Below are 10768 nucleotides of genomic sequence, written 5' to 3'. Positions count from 1 at the left end.
TACTGGGACCCTTAAACACTCGTCAGCTGTTTCAGTTCAGTGGCTGGACTTGCTACACCTTCAGTCTACATAACAGGCACGCAAAAAATGGGATCTTTTTTTAAAATGAGTGATGGGTCTTGCAGACGAGATGGAAGAAGTTCTTATTTGGCTAAGTCACTGGAGGGTGAACTTCTTTTAATTAAATGTGATATTTTAGCATGGAGATGTATAGCCCCTCTGAAATACCTGAGCAGATAGTTGCTACTTGCCAGGCAGCCATGAGGGTGGGATTCAGCTGCCCTGATTTTTCCCCTACTTGTGTATCTGAATCTGACCTATTGATCCTGCGTTCCCTCCCGATTCAAAAGGGGAAAGATATATATTCCAAGGAAAATCAGCTCATTTTTAAGGGAGAAACTAAAATCAGTCTGATAAATTGTCCTCTGGAGATGTCTGTTTGTCCCGCTTGACTAGAAAGATTGATTGGAGTGATTAATTCATTCTTAGACCTCTACCTTTGAGACATCTAACAGTTAGTTTTAAGTCAGATGCTCATAAATTTCAGTATGTCCTTCTATTATCAGACCACGGAGGAGATTTTTCCTTTATGGTATGATATTGCTTTATGACAAAATAATTTTTCCAAGCACATGAATGAAAAAATCCCATTAGTCCCATCTGATCCTTGTATTTTAGGCTGGTAAGGAATGAAACTTGCCAGCATCCTGCCTGTGGACCTACAGGCTCTAAAGCACGCTATGTCCTCACCTTATGCCCTGGCAGCTGTGATGAGATGCTCGAAGGGGTTTTGCGCCCTCCCAGCTGATTGTCATTTTCCTGAAATTGCTTATCACCTTGATTTTTTTCTGTTTGCAGTTACTGTGCCTGGAAGACTCTTTGAAAGGCCTTTAGGAAGCTGGATGCTGGCAGCAGGGGTTACCTCCCTGTTCCACAACTCCAGTCCCCAAATGCTCCTAACCTCCTGCTAGAAGAGAGTGAACTTTATCATTCTCTCTCTAAATTTGATCCTAATCTGAAAAGGCAAATTGATTACAAACCCTTTTTTGAAAGAAGCTCATAAAAAAGCTAGCTATATCATATACTTCTTGTAGGGATGCACGTCTTTTACCTACTTGCTGTTTGCCATACTCAATACTATAAGTTCCTTTGTGAAGGGGCGGTAGAAACTCCTTCTGAGAGCATAAAGCAAAGCTGAATATAACACAGTTGCTAACTGCATGTAACATACAGCAGACTAAGAAAATTAATGCCACTAAGAAGATTAATTTTCTGAAAAGGAGAGACAAAGGTGCAGCACGGAGAGTTGCAAATAGCTTTTGAGAAGATGAAATATTCAGAGAAGAACAGCATGCCATTTTGCTGCTTGGAACCTCCTCACCATGGAAAGGAGATCCTTTGACCTCACAGAGGTGGATTAGCTCCTGCATATGCACACAGATGGAGGCTGGCCTTTCATTTAAGTATAGATTATTGTGCCTAGTTGTGTTTTTTTTCTTGGGGGAATATTTTATGCGCTGAGTACCAGAGGCAGTAGGACCTGTTCTGTAGCTGTTCTGTACGTGACTTCACTTTCATGATCAGAGTAATTGTATGCTTAGGACCAGGTTAGGTTATTTACTTTCCATACATCTTTATAAGCATGTGGCTGCACAGCTGAATTAATAAAGTGAGCATGAGGAGCCACTGAAATCTGTATCACTCACCTGTTTGGTAAGCTCACTGCTGATGCGCCTCCATCGCGTCTCCTCCTCATGGAAGCAACTGTAGCTTCAGGGATCTCCAGCAAGCTTTGCCCACCTGCGCTGGCTAGGGATTTGGTCCACAATCTATGCACATAGGTAACAAGCACGTAGGCGTCTTTCGTTTGCTTTAACGTACTGGCTTTCCTGCAGACGGTGATTCGTAACCTGCTGTAAACAGTGGTACCTTCAATCATCATTTTACTGGTTTTCATAGATCTTTGCTGTCTAACAGGTTTTGGCATTATGTAGCAAAGGATGTACTCTTGCTCTTTTTCCAATTACTTTCTCTCCTTCTCCAGACAATTTACAATACTTTCAGTAATAAAACTCCAAGACATGTTTTTTCTCATTTCTTTAAGAGAGGAGAAGGTACTGCATGAAAAAAGTTTGTGGCATAGAAAAATTATTATTGCATCCTATGATGAAAAGGAGTTTTATAGTGGAATATGCAGGACTCGGATTATATTGATTCCCTTAGAACATTCCAATATATAGTTGTGTTATATGTAATATATATTGTCTCAGGGTTTCCTGAGGTTCTTGAAGTTTCATAATCTCTGCTCGGTGAATATTATTGATCCTTATTACACTTTTCTCATTTTGAAACGGAAGCTATGTGGGGTTTGTTCCATAGGTTTTGTTATTATTGTTCCTTCTACAGATCCCAGTCCTGAAAACCCAGCAGTCAATTTGATAGGAAGGGTAAATTATTTCCATCCTACCACCTTTGACAGAAAAACTCTGTACCCTCACTTTTGCTCACAGCAATAGTGGCATCACGTGTTGTAGTGAGTAAGGTTGTATAGGTGTATCAAATATCTCTCTGTATCAAACCATGAGGTTGCCCTAGGATAAATTAAAGGACATTTTAGTTTGGGGGAAAAAGAAAAAAAGTCCAATCCTATATCTTAGTCATAAAAGACTGACCTTTAAAGGCTAATCTCTGTGAATTCATCCCCTGGAATGGCACCAATGTAGCATGCATAGGAAGTTATGGGGATCTAAGAAAGCCACATTTAAGCAGAGAACAACCACGCTAGACTAGGAAATACTGAGAAAAACTAAACTGAATCCAGCTGTACTATGGAAGAAGGCCTGTACAGGCTTCCTATGTATGTAGTACATAGTAGTAACACATGGTACACAAGGCACGTGGTACACAGGCCACATATACCTCCAGGGGAGGAGAATGGAGGTGCGAAAGCCGTAGTCCCCACTCCGCCCTGGCATGGAGAAAGCACTCAAACCCTGTCACCGTCTGGACCTCAGCTTTGTGCTTGCAACTCTGAATCAGATTTCTCCTTCTACTTGATATCTTGAGATCAGACCCTGCCCTAGTAGACTACCATCTAATCTCTCCTTTCAAAGGACTAACCAGGACACGCTGTTTCCTTCAAAGACAACAGAAGTGGCTTTGTAGGGGCAGAGTGGTTATAAGCAGGTGCTCCCAAAGAGGGACACCCAGGTTTTAGCCTCAAAGACTTCAACCTTGAGACTCCAACTTCCTAGAAGAATGTCTAAGCCTCAGGCTAGGAACTAGGAGCTGGGAGATGGGGGCACAGGCTGTTCAATCGGAGCAAAGGCACTTTCTGCTGTAATCCCGGTCTTAAGGGTTTCGGTTGGACTGCACCCTACTCTAAATGCCTGCACCCTTCATGGGACTGAAAGCGTAATTTTGGTGCTGGGATTCACAAGAGACAGAGATGAGCTCAGAGCCCAGGAGCCGCCTGGTTTCCACAAAGCTAGCAGGAGACAGAGATAGTCTCTAAATAAAGGACCACAAAGTGAGCTCATATAAATCCTTCTACGTGCTCTTGGTTAAGCCCTCGGCAGGGGTAAAACTACCTTCATAATGTTCACCAAAAGCATAACAACTGAGTCATAGACCCTGTCATGAATTCCCTGTTGCCTTGCAGGACTCCCTTATTCAAAGAGCCTCATTTTTTTAATTACACAATCATTACGTAGACTAGGACTATTCTTACAGTAATTAAAAATTAAATTGTCTTTTAAACTTTCCAGAGCATATGTGCAAAAGTTTTGATTTCTTGAAGATGAATGTTAAACAATCTGTTTCTTCAGTTGAACTGGATTTAATATTTTGAGTTTGAACCTGCCAAACTACTCCTCTTTCCTCACATTTGATGTTTCATCCAATTGTTCTTGGTGTTGCTCTCCCTCACCTTTTAAAATGAGTTTTGTTTGTTTTAACATGCCACTCTGTATGCAGTGTGGTATGTGGGTAGGTATCAGCGCTTTAACCTATATACATATTAAAATGCCGTTCTCATACATTTTGCCATAATTACATGTTCTTTTAAAGAGAATCCGGTGTTCTTTTCCTAAAACAGCCTTCGTTCTCGAGTCCCTTACACAATCTGTAGGCAAGTTTGCTAGAAATAAACATGATGATGTGAGAGGGGATGGACTTGTCCAAGGCAGGAGGCAAATCTGTGAGATCAGATGCTGCAGCTCATACTCAGCAAATGCGAACCTGTGGGCTGGAAGGTTTCTTTCCGAAAGACTGCCTTTGCGAAGGAGTTGCTGGACAAGTGTGTCGGTGCTTCAGCAGCATGCATCTAATACACAGACTGTTCCCAAGAACCACAGGCAAAGAGAAGGTCTCCTCCTCCTTACGCCTGGGACACTTTATGCAAGGAAAACACGCATCTGGGCCTCTGGACACTATTTAACTCTCTCTGAGAATGTGGTAGCAGGGAAAGAAGCTGATCTGGATAGGGCGGTCATTGTACCCTGGCACCTGAGACCCTCTGCTCTCCTAAGCACTTCTGGTATGACCCTGGCCAAATCGTGCAGGCTACCTGGGGTACCTTTGAGCCGGAGGGGAACAGGAACAGCAGCGGCATCCCACAGAGCAGTGGGACAGCAAGACTTACAAACTGGCAGGGTCTTTGGTACCATGGGAAAGGGATTGTATCTGTACCACTAGGAAGCCAGCTATCACATGCATTACTGCGGGAACGGATTTGTCATTAAGAGCCTTCATCAGTGCTTGTCGTGGTTTAACCCCAGCCGGCAACTAAGCACCACACAGCCGCTTGCTCACTCCCCGCCAGTGGAGTAGGTAGTAAGGGTACAAGTGAGAAAACTCATGGGTTGAGATAAAGGCAGTTTAATAGGTAGAGCAAAAGCCACGCATGCAAGCAAAGCAAAGCAAGAAATTCACTCACTACTTCCCATGGGCAGGCAGGTGTTCAGCCATCTCCAGGAAAGCAGGGCTCCATCACGCGTAACGGTTGCTTGGGAAGACAAACGCCATCGCTCCAAACGTCCCCCCCTTCCTTTTTCCCCCAGCTTTATGTGCTGAGCATGATGTCATATGGTACGGCATAGCCCTTTGGCCAGTCTGGGTCAGCTGTCCCAGCTGTGTCCCCTCCCAGCTTCTTGTGCACCTGGCAGAGCAGGGGAAGCTGAAAAGTTCTTGCCTAGTGTAAGCATTACTTAGCAACAACTAAACTGTCAGTGTGTTATCAACATTATTCTCTTACTAAATCCAAAACACAGCACTATGCCAGCTGCTAGGAAGAAAATTAACTCTATCCCAGCCGACACCAGGACAGTGCTGTTCCTCCTCCTTCCCTCAGCTGCTTCTTCCCATCCCATGGCTCAGCTCTTCCAGATGTGCTGATGCAACTGTTTGTGGTCCAATGCTGTAAGCAGGCCCACTGACCCAAGGTAAAATAAAAATATTCTTTTCTCATTGGCTGGTGATTTGATTGGTAATTTGCCCCCAAAATGACTGTGTCGGCATGAATTCAGCAACTGTGCTCCATGGCTTGGGCTCTGTTTCCAAGGCTGGAAACTCCACGGTGTGGCACCGCCACCAAAGCCACCAGATCTTTGAGTGATGCCTTCAGACTGTCCAAAACCATAGGAAAAAAGAAGAGTTCTGATCTGTGTTATATATGCTCAAAGTTTATAAATCTGTTCTACTTATTTAAACATTGAGAGCAGCACAGTAACACTTCCTCCCAGGCTTCACCTGTTGCCTGTTTAAAACGTAAATTTTTAAGGTAGAGAGATTGTGCACAGGCTACTTATGTCTGATCTAACTGATGATGTTTTACTTCCATGATAGTGCAAATAACACCTTCTGATAAATTAGCGAGTCGGAGATGCTTTCAATAATGCATTATTACAAAGATCAACCTAAACTCTGAATAAATGACAAGTGAGAGTCAGTATCAGATACAGAACTGTCAACTCCCGTTCTGCTAAGCATCAATCCCAAAACAATTCTTTGCCTTCAACATAAAGTACTGAGATGCGACTACGCTGTACAACTGTTCTCTGGGGTGAGCAGAATTGCCATATATGTAGGACTTGAAATGTGTGCGGAAAAAAGAGGAGTTCAGATCACAGGGAGAAGAAGAGGTGGAAAAAAGAGGACATGAAAGGCACAGGGAAGGAAGGCAAGGCAAAATGAGGCAAAAGAGATTTGAAGGTCTAAGAAGGAGAAAGATGCTACTTGAAGGAAAGGAATAGGAAATGATACAGCGAGTCATTCATCATTAGGATTTTTAGCCAAGCAGGTGTGTAACAGGGAAGATGATAGCATTTTGGGGGCTTTGGGAGGTAAAGTAGTTTATTTGCAGGAACAAAACCCCTCTGATCGTTCCTGGGCTAGCTGCTGCCAGACAGCAGTAAATGGCACTGCCGTGCGGGAAGATGAGCATCACCAGCTCAGACAGGCACCCCACCTGGCACCAGATACGGCCTTTAACGGGCCCAGCACAGGTGACATCCAGCTCCTACCTGCTCCCACCAGAGCTGGTGGCTGATGCTCACGGCAGAGCTAAAATAAATCCAGGAAAAAAAAAAGCTAAGAATCTCTGCCCTCCAGGCACAGAAACCTAAGATAAAATAAAAACAAATGAGCCGAACCTCTGTCAAAACACAGAGGATGCCTGTCCCAGAGGAGCTCCATGTCCCGCTGCCCGTGAGCGTCCACCCCTGTGCGCCGCACTTCGGTTCGGCTCCCGTCCCTGGTACCGCTGGCTTTAGCAGATGCCAAAATACTTTTGGGGGGCAAAAGCCGAGGTCTGCGAGGCCAGGGGGGCGAGAGCTCAGAGCCCTGCGGGGGCAGAGGGGGGCGAGACTTTCATCCTAAAGTCGTCGTAAAGCCAAAGAGGGGTTTGTCCTCCGCAGCTAAATGAAAACAAAATGGAAAAAAGAAAAAAAAATCTATAATAGCAACACTGGAGATGCAAAGACTGTCATGGACCAGTGCGAGTTTGCAAAATTGTATGTAAATGGCCCCAGTTTTGACCATGGTGGCCTTCTGCTAATCCCAGAGAGGAAATCTACTTAGCAAAGGGAAGTTTTGTTTAATTTGGTTAACAGGGACCAAAACACTGAATATATTAATAGTTTATATTTCCAGGGAAACGCTCTTTTTAATGCTTCAGTGCCAGAGGGGGCTCATGAGAGCGTAACGCTCGCGGAACAAAAATCGTGTAGCATTTTCTCCGTGTTCTGCACCCGGCGCTGGTGAAAATGAGCGTAGGGCGCGCTTTCGGGATAGGCACCAGCCCTGCTGCCGCTGGTGCTGCTGCTGGTGCTGCGTGGGTTTGGCTGGTCCCACGTCGCTCTGCGTGCCCTCGGCAGGAGAGGGGTTCCCGCTGGATGCAGCACCCCAAAGGCCTCCCGAGGGAACGAGGGGTTTCCCTCCCCTCTCTGGCTGACTGGGTACGTTATCCCGCCGTGTGACCTTTTCCCCACTAATCTGAAATAGCAGCTTTTCCTGTGTTTACAGGTTAAATGGAAGATACACATTCTACTTTTTACTCATTGTAATGAAGATCTTTTTGTCTGTCTCCGAATAAAGGGGTCGGGTTGGTTTACAAATTGCGGGTCAGCCCATTCCGTGACCTGGGCAAACAACCCGGGTCAAATCTCCTCAAAGCCTCCCCACCCAACTGGAATAAGTTAATTTACCCCTCGGCGGCTCCGGCCCCGCCGGGCACACCCGGGCTGCCCGGGGGGGGCGGCCGGGGTCCCCCTGCCCGCCGGCCAGAGGCTGCGGGGCCACCCGGGGACGCTGGGTCCGGGTGGGACCGACATTGCCCTGCTGGGCTCGGCGGGAGGGAGCCGTGCCGCGGCCCGGCGCCGGTAGCGGCCTTTACCCGGTTTATTCCCGGCGCTCTGCACCGCCCCGCCCCGCGCCTTCCCCCGTATTCCTCCTCCTCTGAACCGGCTGCGCCGCAGGGAAACTCGCTGCCAAAACGCCGGGGAGATCCCGCTGCCTTTCGGACGCGTGTCCCTGGGAGCATCCCCCCACGGGGCTGCGGAGGAAGGGGCATCGCCCACCCCGCGGGGCGTCCCCGGGACCGCGTCCCCCCGGCGGCCGGGCGGCACCGAGACCCGACCCGCCCACGGCCGGTGGCTGCAGCCGCCGCCCGGCCCTCGCGGACCGCGTTCCGCTCGTGTTTTTTTTGCCCTGGGTGGGGGAGGCTCCCTCCCGGAAACAAGAAGGGGCGGCGGGTATAAACATTTATTCCACGGCATCGCTTGTACAGGCACGGCAGCCGCAGGGGGGAGGCAGAGCGGGCGGGGGCAGAGCCGGGCCCCCGCTACCCCCGCGCATCCCCCGGCGGCCTCCCCGTGCGCCCGGGCGTAACCCGCAGCGTCCGCGGTCATAAATAGGCTTTTTCAGGCGGGGGCGAGTCTCTATAGCATGGAGGGGTGCTGGCCCGGGGGCAGCCCGAAGGCGTTGGGGTGGGAATGGCCGAGGAGGTTGAGGTAGTGGCGGTCCAGCCCCTGCACGGAGGAGAGGAAGGTGCTGCGCTGCTGGCCGGGGCTGGCGAGGGGCACGGCGGCGTTGGGGAGGTGGTAGGGCAGGGAGGGGCTGCGGCCGGCGCCGTGCCAGGGGAAGGGCCCCCCCGAGGGCGGCTGCAGCGCGGCCTCGCCGGGGCTGTGGCCGTGCCCGGGGCACTCGGGCCCGGGGTGCAGCTGGTAGGAAAAGTCCGGCTCCGGGAGGGAGCCCAGGGAGGTGAAGAGGGGCTCGGTGACGAAGCGCGCTTTGGACTGGAGGAAGGCCAGGATGCGGGCGTATTTGGTGTCTTTGGTCTCCATCCTCTCCACCGTCGTCAGGTAGTGGACCAGGTTCTTCATGCACTCGTGGTAGCCGTAGTGGAAGTAGTTGGCGAACTCGGAGAGCAGTTCTGCTGGAAAGGATGGGGCAGCGGAGCCGAGCTCCTCAGGGTCCGGCCTGGGCGGGGAGGGGGCCGGGGCCGCCCCCACGCCGCGGGTGTCCCGGCGGGGGGCCGCGGGGGGCCGCGCCCGCCCACCTACCCTTCTCCCGGCCGCGGGGGAAGTCCGCCGAGTGCAGGGCCCGCAGGTACTGCACCGTCATCTCCAGGATCTCCGCCTTCTCCAGCTTCCCCGAGCTCTGCAACGGGCGGCGGGAGAGGGGCATCACCTCTCCCCTGCGGCTGCGCTGCGCTCCGCCGGGCCGCCCCCCCAAAGCCCCCCGCATCGGGGCGGGGGTCGCTCCGCACCGGAGAGAGGGGCGCAGGGGCCGCCCCCCCCCCGCCTACCTGCTTGGCCAGAGCCATGGGCACCGTCTTCCCCAGCTCGGTGAGGCAGCGGTTGATGCGGTCCCTCCTCCGCTTCTCAATCACTTTGTGGGAAACCGGCGTCCTCTGCAAAACAGACGGGGCGCGTTAGCGGGGGGGGGAAAGCAGCCGGATCCAGCCTCGCCGGGGCAGCCGCCCCCGGCCCCGACGCCTGCAGGGCAGCCGGTCCCGACCCCGCTCCGAGCAGCGGAGCCGGGCGCGACGCGGCCCCGGGAGGGATGCTCCGGCGGCCGGTCCTCTCCGCGCCGCCCCAGGGGCTCCACGTCTGCGCGGGCGGCCTGGGAAAGGGAGGTTTGTTCGGGGGCTGGGGTGGGTGGTTTTTTTTGGGGGGGTGGGCTTTTTGAAGGGAAAGGCGGTGAGGGGGCCGCGGCCGCCCGGCGACCCCGCAGAGCCGTGCGCGCAAGGCGGGCTGCGACTCACCCTCCGCTCCTTGAGCTTGGAGGCCATGGTGGGCACTGCCTCCCCGCTCTCTCCGGGCCCCTTATAAAGCCATCACTTCTTGGGGGGGACCCCGGGGGGCCTCCACGGGCCCGCTGATCCCATAGGATTAGGGGCAAGCGGCGCCGGGGGGAATGTATGCATTAAAGATCAGGGTGGAAGGGGGCGAGAGAGGGATGAGGAGGGTGGGTTGTTGGTTTTGTTTTGGTGTTTTTTTTTTTTTTTTTTTCCCTCCGCTCTTTTTACTTTTCCGCCCCCGTCCACGCAGCCGGGGGCGGCCCAGCTGTGTCACCCCACGTGGAGCTCGGGGACACACGTGACGGTCCCACAATAGCGGCGGGGACGGGGGATGCGGCGAGCGGGGCGCAGGGCGCGGTACCGCGCCCTGCGCCCCGCTCGCCGCATCCCCCGTCCCCGCCGCCTGCCTGCAAATCCCCGGCACCCCCCACCCCTCCCCTGCAGCCCCGGCGCTGACTGCATTTTAAAGCCTGTCCAGAGTCATTAAAGTAATTAAGTAAGCCCTTAATAGGCTGTTCCGCCCAGTTCAAGGGAGAACCCTTGGAGACGGAGTGGCCCCGTTTGTTCTCAGGCTTTTCTCACACGACTTGGTGACACGTCCATCTTTATAAGAGATGGCAGCGAGGCTTTTTTTGTTTACACCGCTTTATGCGCCGGGGACACCCCGGCAGGTGTGGGACCGGGGGGCTGGCACACGATATCCTCCCCCCCCCGCCCCCGGACCCCCCTCTTTTTTTTTTTATTTTTCCCCCGCCGGCCCGGGGAGGCTCTCGCCAGCCTTTGGCACACGACGCTCCTTTTTTGTGTGGTGTGCGCGTCTGTGCGTTGTTGTTTTACCCCCCCTGCTCCCCCCCTCTCCTTTGGAGAGGCTCAATTTGTAGCCTATTATCCTATAGGAAAATGTCCCATTGAAAAGTATGAATAGTTTCATTGGGCCTAAATTTTAATAATGCGGGTCAAAGAAAAGAG

At 51.7% G+C, this 10768-nt stretch overlaps 1 protein-coding gene across 2 annotated transcripts; it reads right to left on the bottom strand.

Moving 5' to 3' along the window:
• Positions 1-8435: 8435 nt before the first annotated feature.
• On the bottom strand, positions 8436-9790 carry HELT (helt bHLH transcription factor; the record flags this gene model as incomplete). Of its 2 annotated transcripts, none has more annotated exons than XM_082315758.1 (4): positions 8436-8932; positions 9060-9156; positions 9305-9409; positions 9764-9790. In XM_082315758.1, the coding sequence occupies 4 exons, from the start codon at positions 9788-9790 to the stop codon at positions 8436-8438; spliced, it is 726 nt and encodes a 241-aa protein (XP_082171884.1). The 2 variants fall into 2 exon arrangements, with proteins under 2 accessions (XP_082171884.1, XP_082171885.1); XM_082315759.1 differs by having other exon boundaries at positions 8436-8929.
• Positions 9791-10768: the final 978 nt, after the last annotated feature.

This window comes from Platalea leucorodia (genome assembly GCF_965183815.1).
Source record: "Platalea leucorodia genome assembly, chromosome: 6".
NCBI classification, from domain to species: Eukaryota; Metazoa; Chordata; class Aves; order Pelecaniformes; family Threskiornithidae; genus Platalea; species Platalea leucorodia.
Note: the sequence above shows the minus strand (reverse complement) of the source record. Positions and strands in the feature narration are given on the sequence as shown.